We start from the raw sequence: 14,772 nt of genomic DNA on the forward strand, positions 1-14,772 counted from the left end.
TATATTCAATATTTGGATGGCTACTCCAGCTTGCTTCTTGGGATCATTTGCTTGGAAATTTTTTCCCCAACCATTTACTCTGAGGTTGTGCCTGTCTTTGTTGCTGAGATGAGTTTCCTTATGCAGCAAAATGCTGGATCCTGTTTACCTAGCCAGTATGATAGTCTATGTCTTTTTATTGGAAAATTGAATCCATTGATGTTACGAGATATTACGGAATAGTGATTGTTGTTTCCTTTTATTTTTATTGTTAAAGGTAGAATTACGTTTGTGTGCTTTTCTTCTTTGGGAATTGTGGCAAGAGTAATTTCTTGCTTTTCCTAGGGTGAAGTGTCTCTCTTTGTGATGGATTTTTTCATCTACTATTCTAGAGGGCTGGATTTGTGGACAGATATCATGTAAATTTGCTTTTGTCCTGGAATATCTTAGTTTCTCCGTCTACGGTGATTGAGACTTTTGCTGGATATAGTAACTTGGGCTGGCATTTGTGTTCTCTTAGAGTCTGTATGATGTCTGTCCAAGATCTTTTAGCTCTCATAATTTCGTTGAGAAGTCTGGTATAATTCTGATTGGTCTGCCTTTTTATGTTACTTGTCCTTTTTTCCCTTACTTCTTTTAGTATACTTTCTTTGTTTTGAACATTTGGTGTTTTGACTCTTATATGTCAGGAAGAATTTCTTTTCTGGTCTAATCTATTTGGAGTTCTGTAGGTTTCTTATATGTTCATGGTTATCTCTTTCTTTAGGTTGGGGAAGTTTTCTTCTATAATTTTGTTGAAGATAATTACTGGGCCTTTCATTTGGGATTTTTAGTTCTCTTCTATACCTATTATCCTTAGGTTTGTCTTCTCATTGTATCCTGGATGTACTGGGTGTTTTGGGTTAGGAGCTTTTTAATTTTTACCTTCTCTCTGACCGTTTTATCAATGATTTCTATGGTATCTTCTACCCCTGAGATTCTCTCTTCCATCTCTTGTATTCTGTTGGTGATGCTTGCATCTATGACTCCTGACCTCTTTCCTAGGTTTTCCATCTTCAGAGTTGTCTCTCTTTGTGTTTTTTTTTTATTATTGTTGTTGTTTCTATTCCTGTTTTTAGATCCTGAATGGTTTTGTTCAATTCTTTCATCTGTTTGTTTGTGTTTTCCTGTGTTTCTCTAAGGGCTTGTGCTTGTTTTTCTGTGTTCTCCTCTATTTCTTTTAAAGAGTTATTCATGCACTTCTGGTGACTCTCTATCATCAGCATGAGGCAAAATTTCAAGTCCAAATCTTTTTTTTCCTGGTGTATTGGCATATACACTGCTTGTTGTGGTAGGAGTGCTGGGTTCTGATGTTGCCAGGATTGTCTTGGCTTCTGTTGCTTAGATTCTTGTGCTTGCCCCTTACCATCTTCTTATTGTTGATGTTAGTTGTCTCTGAATGGAGCTTGTCTTTTCTGTGTATCTGTGGGTCATGGGCTCCAGTGGGAGATTGGTCCTGGTGTTCAGCTCTCTATGGGCAGGCTGTGAGTTCTGATGGTAATGGACCAGCTCTAGCTCTGGGTGCAGATGGAGGTCTGAAGGGCACAGACCCAAGCAGCAGCATGATACCTGTGCCCTGAGTGTTCCTGGAGTTCTCTCCCAAGATAGATCAGTGGAGAGAGAGTGTGGGTTCACCTGTGGGATCAGGAGGGAGAGCGCTCCTGCGTCTCCTCTGGGTGCTCAGTTCTCTGCAGACAGGCCATGAGTCCTCATGGCAGTGTTCATGATCTGCTTGTGACTTTGGGCTCAGGTAGAGGCCAGATCAGTCAGATCCCAGACGGCACTGTAATCCCTGTACCCTGAGAGTTCCCGGAGGTCTGTCCCCAGATAATCATTAGAGAGAGTGTGGGCTCACCCGTGGGCTCAGTAGGGACAGCACTCCTCTGTCTCCTCTGGGTGCTCAGTTCTCTTGATTTCTCTGTTTTTAAGACACGTGTGTGTGTGTGTGTGTGTGTGTGTGTGTGTTCAGGTATGAATGGGCACATAGGTCAAAAGATAACCTCAGATGTTGCCCATGTTATTTTTTAGGCAGAGACTGGAACACACCAGGGGCCTGTTTTTTTCTGTCTCCTCAGAACTGGGATTACCATTGAACAGAACCACCTCTGGCTTCTTTGTACTTGGGTCCTCGAGCTTGCTTCACAAGCACTTGACCAACTGAACTGTCTCCCTATATCCCCTTTTTAATGTTTTTGTTTATTTTTTATTTCTGTTTTTGAGACAAGGTCTTGTGTAAGTCATGTCATCTTGGATGTTTTGACCTCATGTAGAAGAAGGGGTTAAAAAGCAAAAGGGCCTAATGAGATTCCATTAGCTGAGTCCCTTTACTTCTTAAAGGCTTTGTTTCTGAATTGCTTTGTTGTTGATGCTGTTTGTTTTACTCAGGGTCAAATCATATATCCTGGTTGGGTCTGAAATGCTCTGTTTTCCTGCATTCCAAGTACTTGTTTTTATAAGTATGCACTATCACAGTTAATCTTCAATATTTTCAAGTTGGAGTTTAAGGTTCAGCATACTTACAAAGGGAACACACACATATGTAAACCATATCACAATTGTTCAGAGCCAAATCCTTGTATGTATTATCTTTTTCTTGTTTCATATGTGACACAGATAATTTAATAAACACTTCCTTTTCAATTGTCTCAAAATCTAATCATTTTTCAACTTGCATCCTGACCTAGGCCTCAGGATGTTTTGGCTGGGTTATTGTCACAGCATGCTAGTTTGTCTTTATGCTTTGGCTCTAATCCCCACAGAATCTATTTTCTACACAGGATTATTTAGCCTCTGTAGTCTAAAATGATGTTAGTATTTTTGAATAGAACCTTATAATCACTCCCCATCTTTAATCACAAACAAAGTGCTTCATCATAACCCATGAAGATATAAATAGGAGTTCAACACAGCACCACGTAGAAATATCTTCCATTACTCTATTTTAGCTTTCTTTGCTCAAGTCATATTTGGTTCCTTACCAATTCTCCTAAAGCCTTTATGTTTGTTATTTCTTCCTGACTAGGTTGTTTTCTTCCCTCTAAAATGTACATATTTATTTACTTACCCCTGTAAGATTCCTGACCAAATGTCACTATATGACAGAATCCTTATCTAAGTACCTTATAATAAATAAACCAACTACTGCTACTCTAACATTCTTTATTTTCCTCTTTTTGTCAAAGTTGTCAATGTCATTTGATAAAATAGAAATGTATCTATCATCTGTTATTTAGTTTTCTTTCTGTTAGTCATATTCATGAAGATAGTTTGAGATAAGACTAGGTTACAGTAGTTAATATGTAGTAATTAATAAGTACTTATTGAATGAATGAATATTCAAAACTACCACAGATTTTTGACACTATTAGTATTAGTAGTTTCTTATAGTGGTTCTCTTTACGACATATTAAAGCAAATTATCTTAACAACAAATATAGGGGAGTCAAAATTCAGAAAGAGACTTTCACTGGAGTAGGAAATTCAGGAAATGGATGAGAAAATTTAGAAGAAAATATTTTTAGTAAGTAATAATATTGTCTATCTGTTGTTTGGAAAGCCAGTTACATTATTCCTGAAGTTTGTCTATTTAATTCACTACCCAGGTACTTAGGAAAGTATTTGTCACATACTAAATGCTCAATATACTTCTGAACAAGTGATGATAGTAAAACACTCTAAATTTAAAGTTGATATAGACTAGAGGCTAAAGTAAAGGCTAGAAAAAACGAACAACTAAAAGGGTGATAATGTCCCATAAGAAGGTGTGAACTGGTAAGTAAACTCTTTTACTTTATACCTAGTGCTCAGGTCTCTAAAAGGTAATATGACATGTTAAACACCATTTATTATAGTAAGTTTCACCTGTCTTACTTTACATCCAAGCTTACAACTCAGGTATTACATGTCTATGCTCTACTTACCTATTGGGAGCTGGTGTTCTTCCCATAGTAATTGGGAAAATAGGTTTACTTCATTTCCTTATCTTACTGACCTAGATGGAGACAGTCCCAGAATGCCACTGCCACGGGGTTCTGATGATGTAATGAATTATGACTATTATGCAAGTCATAAAGCCATAGTGAAATAACTCCTGCTTCAAACTTACACGCAGTCAGCTTGAAGCAATACTTCAGCCAAGACTCCACTAACTTGCCACTAAGAGAAGCCTCAAGAATCAGACTGAACTGTTTTCCAACTTTCTGCCAGTCTTAGCTGATCAGATTTCTTGAGGCAGCTTTTACAAATTTTCTGTGACGACCAACCTTCTAGGAACTTTGTCTTCACCTTACAGAGACTATGCAGGGTGTAGAGGATGTCAGCCAAGAAATCTGGCAAGACTGTGTCAAATTGTTTCTACAATCTGATATGTGCAGTGATGCGGCAGTTATCACCAATTGTCCACCCTGGTTATTAGCTTCTTCTAATGAAGGGAATTTTATTCAGATGACCCAGGATGAAGTTCAGACCTTACTGTCGAGAGAGGGTAGAGAAAAGCTGTTTCTCCAGGGAGTCACCCTTGCTGGAATCAAATGCCTGTTGATCCGAGACAACTTGTTCACCCACGGTAACAACAGCATGGACCTCCGTACCAAAGGGCAAAGTCGAGGTAGCCAGGCAGTGACTATAGTTCAGATGGAGTCTGTGTATCTTGTGGTGATGGGAAAGAGGGGGACAGAAGGAGGACCTCTCAACCTCAAAGCTTTTGAGATAGCAGGCTACATGAGAGAGGCCATTCTTCAAAAAGTGGCCCATTTCTAAGTAAATAAAAAGACCTGATGCTGGACCTACAGTTTGAATTCTGTTTTGTTTTACCTGCTAAATTAGCTTATTCTTGAAGGATAAGACATCAGACCCGATTTGAAAGCATATGTGTGCCTTTTTGGATAGAGAGAGGAATATATCTTGGAAAACAGTTGTTCATTTAAACAAATAGTTTTCAACCTTCCTAATGCTACAACTTCTTAATACAGTTCCTCATGTTGTATTGACCCCTCCATCAACCAAAAGATTATTTTTATTGCTACTTCATCACTGCAATTTTGCTACTATGCCAAGTCCTGCTTGGCCATGTGGAAGGGATGCTATGACATGGCTTCCTGCCCCTGGAACAGAGCCAGCAGGGTGTGGGCCTCCACAATGTTGACAGTTGCTGGGAGTAAGGATTGGTTGAATATATACTTTATGATCCTCATTCAGAAGATATTCTTCCTGCCAAGGTTATCAGGAACTATTCTCCCTTTTGAGGTGAACAACTCCTTGATAATTAGAAGCAGCACAAGTTCAGGAGGCGAGGGCGTCTATGTTTCAGCAAAATGGCAAACACTGATACATTCAGGACAGTCCTTAAGGTTATGGGAAAGAACTATGGAAACATGAGTTCAAAAATACATAATTTGTCAACTATGAAAAATATAAGAATGCAAGGTGAATTACATGAGGGGCTTCACAGACCTAAAAGAACAGAGGCAGCTGCACTATGAGCCAGCTTGGCATGAAGATACAAAAGCAGGTAGATACAAAGGTAGGCAGATTTCTGAGTCCAAAGTTAGCCGGGGACAGAGCAAATTAAGTCCAGGCATAGTAGTAATGGTGATCTCAGGACAGGATCCCACCTAGCTTAGTTTGTTTGTGCTTATAAAGTTGGGCAGATCTCTGGATATTTAAAAAAAAAAATGTGCTTGTTTTCTCTTTTTAAGAATCAGGGGGCTAGGGTCATAAAATGCTGGTTTGTGGGATAATCAAAGGGGAACCTGGAACATCTGACTAAATTCATAAGTAAAGACTGGGCCTTGGTCTGTGAGATCTGAGCTAACTGAATAAGCTGTCTGAAGATCTTCAGGGAAAGCTGCCTTGAGTAGAATGTAGGCCATCAACTTGCAACCCATCATTTGACTTTGAATCATTTTTTGCAGCTCCCAGACACTCCTTTCTCAGAACCCCTCTCCAAGCCAAGGCTGGACTTTGGCACCACTGTTATGAATTGTAAGGCAAATATCTGGTATGCAAGGTATCTGATATTTGACCCCAGTGAAAGTGTTGTTTGACCCTCTCCTGTAAAGAGGTCATGACCCATAGGTTGAAAACCTCTGCTTTAGGCCATTCAATTTCTATGCATTTACTTTTTGGTTTTGTTTACATTTTTTCACATCTTAAAAACCATCCTTCCTTTTTTCAGTGGAAAGTAGTCAGTCTCCTTAACGATATAATGGCAAATGCACTAAGCTTTTCAGGGTCCTTCAAGCTGAAAATCGAGAGCAACAGCCAAGAACAACATACAAACATATCCACAATTTCAAGTATAGCCTAAGCATCACCTTGTCAAAAGTAGTTTCTTTGACCACCTTAGGTGTTTAGACTGATCCTGATTGAACCAGGGCACAGCAGTCTAGGTCATTTCTTTGTCATCAACCACAACCTCCCCCACAAGAGAGGTACATACAGGTCAAACATCTTGAGATCAATCTCCAGATCCCATAGGATGACAGGAAAGAACTAACTCCTGCGAATTGTCCTCTGATCTACACATATATGCCATGGCACCTACATATTCATGCACACGCTCGCACGCGCGCACACACATAAATAGTAAACAAATAAATATTTGGGAAAGAAGTTGCTTTTAACCCTCTTCTAGTATCATCCACTTTTCCACTTATAACAAGGTTGGCCACACTGAAATCAGTGTTTGCAGGACATACAATTTATCATATGGTGTTCTCAGGAATAATCAATTACATGTCCGCCTCCAGCTAACAGCCTTTAGCCCATATTGTACTCGTTTTTTTTTCTATTCCTAACCACCAAGTCCTATATATTGAAGGATATTCCCTCTTCTCCATATTTGTAAAAGTTTCCTTAGGCCCTAGACTCAACCTTGATTCTTGACATCTTTCAATAACACTCAATTCTTTCAAATTTTGTCCTTACTTTATTTCCTGTCTTAGTTTGCAAGTTTCACAAAAGAGTTTTCTTTTACAATAAATTCCAACTTAGCATTTTTTTGTGAAATAAAGTTGTTAAATGATATTCAACACTCTGGACAATTAAAATGAATGACGGACATGATAAATGAATGATTCAAGAACATTTTGGCCAAGCTTCTTTCTTGGTTTTCTACAGTTATACTGATGACAAATATAAGGTGCCTATTGGTGATCCTTCAGTCCCCCTTCCTTTTTATATGAGCTATTTCTCTCCTTTTTTCTTTTTCTTTCTTTTTTTTTTTTTTTTTTTGGCATTTGTTTCTAGTTTTACCAGGGCATTAAGTCTACTCTGAATAAATATTGTCAACATTTATTTACCCATAATTGCTCATCATCTGTTAAGTTCCTGTCCTTGGGCATAACTATAGTTAATAACACGGATTTCCAGCCCTAGTATTCATCTTTTCCTTTTCTAAATGTTTGGAGTGAGGTCTACTAATCAACAGTAAGCTGAAGTAATTAATCATGGCCTTCATCTTGGTCTCTGGATGCTAGAACTTCTAATAATAAAAGGCAAGTGATCTGCTTGCCTTGGTTACTTAAAAAGCTAAGCTAGTAATTTTCTGCCCATTTCTCTTCTTAAGTGGATATATGGAGAATAAGGATTACACTTTGGCCATGAACTTCATAACTAGAATCTGAATTCTTTTGAGATGTGAATGTACTTTGTTGAGTTAATCTTGACCTATTTGAAAGTACATGACCTACAACTAATACTCAGAGCTCATAAGACATTCAGTATTCTTTGCTAGTAATCCGGAATTAATGATCACAAAGAAAAACTTGGGCAATGCTACATTAAATGCAATATAAATTTAGTGGTCATTCAGAATTGCTTCTAGCTGTATATCTGCTAGTATAACCCTGAAAAAATGTTTTTTAAAATTAAGGAAACTCTCCTATTTTTAATTCTTGGCATTTGAATTTAATATATGAAATTATCATTGACTAGGAGTAAATAAAACTATGGAAAGCAAATAGTGGATAAGTAAAGTCTACTGCATTGTTTTGTTTTTTCTAATTTTTATTATTTATTTATTTACTTATTTACTTATTTAAGTATCATGGCTTCCCCTTCCTTCTTCTCCTCCCATTCCCCTCCTCTCATATCACCTCTTCTCCCACCCATTCTTCTTCCCCTTTTCCTCAGGAAAGAAGATGCCTCCCATTGATATCAACCAGGTATTGCATATCAGGTTGACTGTGCAGCAAAAATTCAGCACTCTGTTTTGGCCACCATCCCTGTGTCCAGCCCCTCTATTTGGCATGGGCACACCTACCAACGCCACCATTTATACTGCTGGAATAGCACACATTGCTTTTCGGATATTCATACCTTTCCCAGTGGTCTTAAAGTGAACATGAAGGTTTGAATCTCTTGATTTGTGTGACTTTGTGGGCTTTTCTTGGTCAAGAGAATAGCGAACCATCTTCACAGATCACCTCTGGCCACTTATAGGAAGAGCAAAATTAGACATTTAAAAAGGCCTGAGTCCCATAAACCATATAAAACTCAAGAAGAAGGAAGACCAAAGTGTGGATGCTTCAATTCTACTTAGAAAGGGGAACAAAGTAATCATGGGAGATAAATGGAGGAAAGGACTAGAGAGAGAGAGAGAGAGAGAGAGAGAGAGAGAGAGAGAGAGAGAGAGGGGAGGGGGGAGAGATGGGGTGTATAGAAGGTCAGAAAATTGAACAGAGGTGTATAGCAGTGGGGGATGGGAAACTGAGAGTAGCCACCAGAAAGTCCCAGATGCCAGGAAAGCAAGTGGCTCCCAGGACCCATCAGGGATGACATTAGCTTTAATACCCAACAAAGGGGAGAGAGAACCTTTAGAGACCATATCCAGAGGTTAGGCACAGTCCCCAGTTGGGGGATGGGGCCACACAACCATCTCAAAATTGTTAACCTAGAAATGTTCCTGTCCAAAGAAAAGGCAGGGACAAAAAAAAATGGAACAGAGGCTGAAGGAAAGGCCATCTGGAGACTGTCCCACCTGGGGATCCATCCTATATACAGACACCAAACACAGTCACTATTGCTGATGCCAAGAAGTGCTTGCTGACAGGAGCTTGATATGAATGTCCCCTAAGAGTGTCTGCCAGAGCCTGACAAATATGGATGTGGATGCTCACAGTCAACCATTGGATTGAGCACAGGAGGAGGAGTAAGGAGAAGGACTGGAGAAGCTGAGGGGTTTTGCAATCCCATAGGAAGAACAACAATATCAACCAACCAGACCACCCCAGAGCTCCCAGGGAATAAATCACCATCCAAAGAGTACACATGGAGAAACCCGTGGCTCCAGCTACATATGTAGCAGAAGATTGCTTTATCTGGCATCAATGGGAGGGGAGGACCTTGATCCTGTGAGGACTCAATGCCCCAGCATAGAGGAATGCTAGGATAGGGAGACAGACATGAGGTGAGGGCACCATCATAGAAGCAGGCAAGAAGGAGGATGGGATAGGGGGGTTTCAGAGGGGAAACTGGGAAGGGGGATACCATTTGAAATGTAAATAAATGAATAAATAAATAAGAAAAGAAGAAATGAATTGAAAAATGCCTGAGTCCTGTGACATTTGTATTGATACACTGAAATTCTAACCCTTGCTAGAATAGAAAATATGAGGGTCTAAATCTAGATGAACCATGAACTGTGAGTCTTCCAAGTTCTCTTTATCACTAGTTGAAAAATATGCTCAGATTCCTAGATAATTTATATCACTTCTCTTTTTCATTTTTCTTCTCTTTCCTGGTCTTCATAAAGCATTTGGCATTTACAAAGGCAAAATTGGGATGAATCACAAGGATGTATAAGTAAGAAATTAGACAGTAAATTACTAAAATAAAACATAAATCAATGATGAAATAAGCACATAATTTAATACCAAGCCTTGGAACATTTAGAAATTCAGCCAGTGCCAGGATTCTGAGGATTCTATAAAAATATCTAAGAGACATTTCCTGTCCCCTAGGTACTAAGCAAACGAATCAAGGCTGTGCTCTAGAAACAGTTGAGACTTCTGGCAGTCCCACATCTGGCAAAATGTCATTCCCAATGAGCTCAGCATATTGTTTATATGACAGTAAAGAGAGAAAACAGAAGTAGCACCATGGAAAGGCACACTGACGAGAAGTAATGTCCTGTTGTACAGCATTTGCCTAAGCCCCAGTTACCCCTTTACAGTGATGACTGTTGTAGTAGAAATTTGACTAGCTTGTTTATCAGTAAGGCCTCTACAGTTTATTCGTTCTCTAGCTAAGCAAAATGGTATGTCAGCAGAGCCTGTTGTTAATCAGGCTTTAAGTTTTTGCCATCATTGTGAGAAACACAAGAATGTCAGAAAAGGTACTGCCTCATTTATAATTGGCACTGTGCCCCAGACCAATTATATGGTTAACTGGTTAGATCAGTCCTTGACGGCCTTCAATGACTGCCTTTTCTAACTCACCCTCAGAGACCACTTAAATGCATCAGCATGTTATTTCAGTTAAACTATATCCAAAGCCACACTAAAAAATGCCATGAAGTCATCTATTTTATTTCCCACCTCCATCATGCTCATCTATATTGTGCCAGATAAAATCATCAGCATAATCTAAAAAAAAAAAATAGTTCCAACAATATAAAATGTGCCAACACCAATTTTTCACCTTGACAATTTTTACATTTTGCATTGCAGATATCTCTTTCCCACATTATTTCTTTGCTAACAGAAATTTAAATTCCCAGATATAAAGCAGTCAGTTCCTCCCATGCTTTCTTCTAAAGCTTCTTAATCCCAAATGTCTGAAATCAGAAATTTGAGACTTAAATACTTGGTTCTCAAGTCTTCCTCAATAGAGGTCCTCGATGGGACCTGTCTCATGGCATGTCTTTTATACACTGCTTTACTTTTTAGACTCCGGATGTAGTTTAGCATAAGTAGCTGTGCTGCTCTGTGTCCACTCTGAAGTGCTAGAATGAGTTCCTTGGTATTTTGAGTGACTTCATAGGCATTCTGAACTGCACAGAGGAAGAATGGCTAAACAAAGAGCAACTGAGAAGCTAAAGTGCTGATTTTCCACCTGGACCAGGGGTGAGCCTAGCTAGGGCACAGGCCCAGGGAGGTCACAGCAGGAGTTCTCGGGCTTGGAGAGATTGGTCTGCTCTAGAAAAGGGTCCGTTCCAGCCCTTAGTGAAGGCTGGATCTCCACCACCTAGACTCTGGATCTGCCCGTGGGAGGCTAAGCTCGCAGATCAGCTGCAAAGGCAATTTTCCAACTGACCAAGGGTAAACATGAAACATAGGCCGCCGAGTGTCCAGCGAGGGAAAGCAGGGAATGCTCGGAGCACAAGGAGCATGGTGCTCTCTGGAAAAGGATCCTTTTTGCACAGAGAAAAAGCCGGGTCTCCGCCATTAGGACTCAGGACCTGTAGGCAGAGGGCTGAGCTCCAAGAACAGCCTAGCAAGAGCTCTCATACCTGATCCCATGAAGACAGAACTGAGTCACTGACATCAGAACTCACTGCTTGCCCACAAAGATCCGAACACCTAGAAGCAATCTCCATCCTGAACACATGAGCATTAAGGCCCATAGGAGACATAAGGACCAGTCAGAAACAAACAAACAAACAAACAAAAAAAAAAAAAAAAAAAACAAACCCAAGCAATAGAAACCAAGAGAACCTGACAACATCAGACCCCGGTTCTCCCACCACAGCAAGTAGTGGATTTCCCAACACTCCAGAAAAACAAGATTTAGACTTAAAATCATATTTCATGATGATGGCAGAGATCTTCGAGAAGCCCATAAATAACTCCCTTAAACAATTATAGAAGAACCAAGGAGAAATCACTCAAAGAACTAGAGGAAAACAACCAAACAGGTAAAGGAACTGAAAATGGAAATAGATACAATAAAGAAAACACAAAAAGAGAGAACCCTGGAGATAGAAAAACCTAAGAAAGAAATCAGGAGTCAAAGATGAAAGCATTACCAACAGAATATAAGAGATGGAAGAGAGGATCTCAGGGGCAGAAGACAACACAGAAAACATAGATGAATCAGTCAGATAAGATGCAAAATCCAAAAAAACTTCTAACCCAAAATGTCCAGGAGTTTCAGGACACAATGAGAAGGCCAAACCTAAGGATAACAGGTGTAGAAGAGGGTGAAGAATATCAACTAAAAGGCACAGAAAGTATCTTCAACAAAATCATAAAAGAAAACTTCCCTACCCGTAAGAATGAGATGACCATGAGCATAAAAGAAGCCTACAGAACTCCAAATAGATTGGACCAGAAAAGAAATTCTTTCTGACACATAATAGTCAAAACACCAAGTGTTCAAAACAAAGAAAGAATACTAAGAGATGTAAGGGAAAAAAAAAAAAAAAAAAACAAGTAACATATAAAGGCAGACCAATCAGAATTACACCAGACATCTCAACAGAGACTATGAAAGCTAGAAGATCCTGGACAGAGGTCACAAAGACCCTAAGAGAACACAAATGCCACCCCATATCCAGTTACAATATCCAACAAAATCTCACCTATCATACATGGAGAGACCAAGATATTCCAGGACAAAAACAAATGAACACAATATCTAACCACAAATTTACACAATATCGGTCCACAAATCTAGCCCTACAAAGGATAATGGATAGGAAATCCAACACAAGAAGGGAAACTACATCCTAGGAAAAACAAGAAAAAAACTATGCAAGAAAACCAAAAGAAGAAAAACACAAACATAATTCTACCTCTAACAACAAAAAATAACAGGAAACAACAATCACTATTCCTTTATATCTGCTAACATCAATGGATTCAATTCCCCAATAAAGAGACCTAGACTATCAGACTGGATATGTGAACAGGATCCAGCATTTTTGCTGCAGCAAAAATGTCATCTCAGAGACAAAGACAGATACTACCTCAGAGTAAAAGGCAATGAAAGCAGTACTGAGAGGAGAACTCATAGCTCTAAGCACCACCAAGAAAAAAAAAAAAAAAAAAAAAAAAACTGGAGAGAGCATACACTAGCAGGTTGACAGCACACCTAAAAGCTCTAGAACAAAAAGAAGCAGATACACCAAAGATGAGTAGACAGCAGGAAATAATCAAACTCAGATCAGAAATCAACCATGTAAAAGCAAACAGAACCATACAAACAATCAACAAAACCAGGAGCTGGTTCTTTGAGAAAAATAACAAGATTGATGAACCCTTAGCCAGACTAACTAGAGGGCAAAGAGAGAGAATCCAAATTAACAAAATCAGAAAGGAAAGTGGAGACATAATAACTGAAACTGAGAAAATTCAAGAAATCATCAGATCCTACTACAAAAGCCTATAGTAAACAAAACTGTAAAATATAGAGGAAATAGACAAAATTCTAGAAAGATACCAGATACTAAAGTTAAAATTAGGATCAGATAAACCATCTAAACTGTCCCATAACACCTAAAGAAATAAAAGCAGTCATCAAAGTCTCCCAAACAAAAAAAGCCCAGGACCAAATAGGTTCAGTGCAGAATTCTATCAGACCTTCATAGAAGACCTAATACCAACATTCTCCAAACTATTCCACAAAATAGAGACAGAGGGAACACTACCCAACACATTCTTCAAAGCTACAATTACTCTCATTATTAACCACACAAAGATGCTACAAGGAAAGAGAACTTCAGACTAATCTTCCTCATGAATATAACAAACTCAAAATAAATAAATGAATAAATAAAACCACATGATACTCTCACTGGATGCGTTTGAAAAAATTCAACACCCCTTCAAGTTAAAAGTCTTGGAAAGAGCATGTATCCAAGGCCCATACCTAAACATAGTAAAAGCAGTATACAGCAAACCAGTAGCCAACATTATACTAAACAAAGAGAAATATGAAGCAATCCCAGTAAAATTAGGGACTAAACAAGGGTGCCCACTCTCCCCCTAACTATTCAACATAGTACTGGAAGTTTTAGCCAGAGCAGTAAGACAACAAAAGGAAGTCAAAGGGATAGAAATTAGAAAGGAAGAAGTAAAAATATCACTATTTGCAGATGACATGATAGTATATTTAAGTGACCCCAAAAATTCCACCAGAGAACTTTTACAGCTGATAAACAATTTCAGCAAAGTGGCTGGATACAAAATTAACTCAAACAAATCAGTAACCTTCCTCTACTCAAAGGACAAACATGCAGAGAAAGAAATTAGGGAAAAGATACCATTCACAATAGTGACAAATAATATGAAATACCTTGGTATGCCTCTAACTAAGTGAAGGACCTATATGAGAAGAACTTCAAATCTCTGAAGAAGGAAATTGAAGAAGATCTCAGAAGATGGAAAGATCTCCTATGCTCATGGATTGGAAGGATCAACATTGTAAAAATGGTTATCTTACCAAAAGCAATCTACAGATTCAATGCAATCCCCATCAAAATTCCAACTCAATTCTTCATTGAGTTGGAAAGAGCAATTTGCAAATTCATCTGGAATAACAAAAAACTTAGAATCTCAAAATCCATCCTCAACAACAAGAAAATATCTGTGGGAATCACCATTCCTGACCTCAAGCTATATTGCCAACAACTGTGTTAAAAACCACATGGTATTGGTACAGAGATAGGCAGGTAGATCAGTGGAACAGAACTGAAGATCCAGAAATAAACCCTCACACATATGATCACTTGATATTTGAGAAAGGGGTTAAAAATATTCAATGGAAAAAGGACAGCCTCTTCAACAAATGGTGTTGGTTCCACTGGCAGTC

The 14,772-nt window shown here is 38.8% G+C and overlaps 1 protein-coding gene across 1 annotated transcript; it reads left to right on the top strand.

The window, feature by feature from the left end:
* Positions 1–4,314: 4,314 nt before the first annotated feature.
* LOC308414898 (profilin-2-like) lies at positions 4,315–4,776 on the top strand (the record flags this gene model as incomplete). Its single annotated transcript, XM_080910077.1, has 1 exon — positions 4,315–4,776. One exon carries the CDS (start codon positions 4,315–4,317, stop codon positions 4,774–4,776), a length of 462 nt encoding a protein of 153 aa, XP_080766203.1.
* Between the last annotated feature and the right edge of the window lie 9,996 nt (positions 4,777–14,772).

Source organism: Micromys minutus (assembly GCF_963924665.1).
Source record: "Micromys minutus genome assembly, chromosome: X".
NCBI lineage: Eukaryota > Metazoa > Chordata > Mammalia > Rodentia > Muridae > Micromys > Micromys minutus.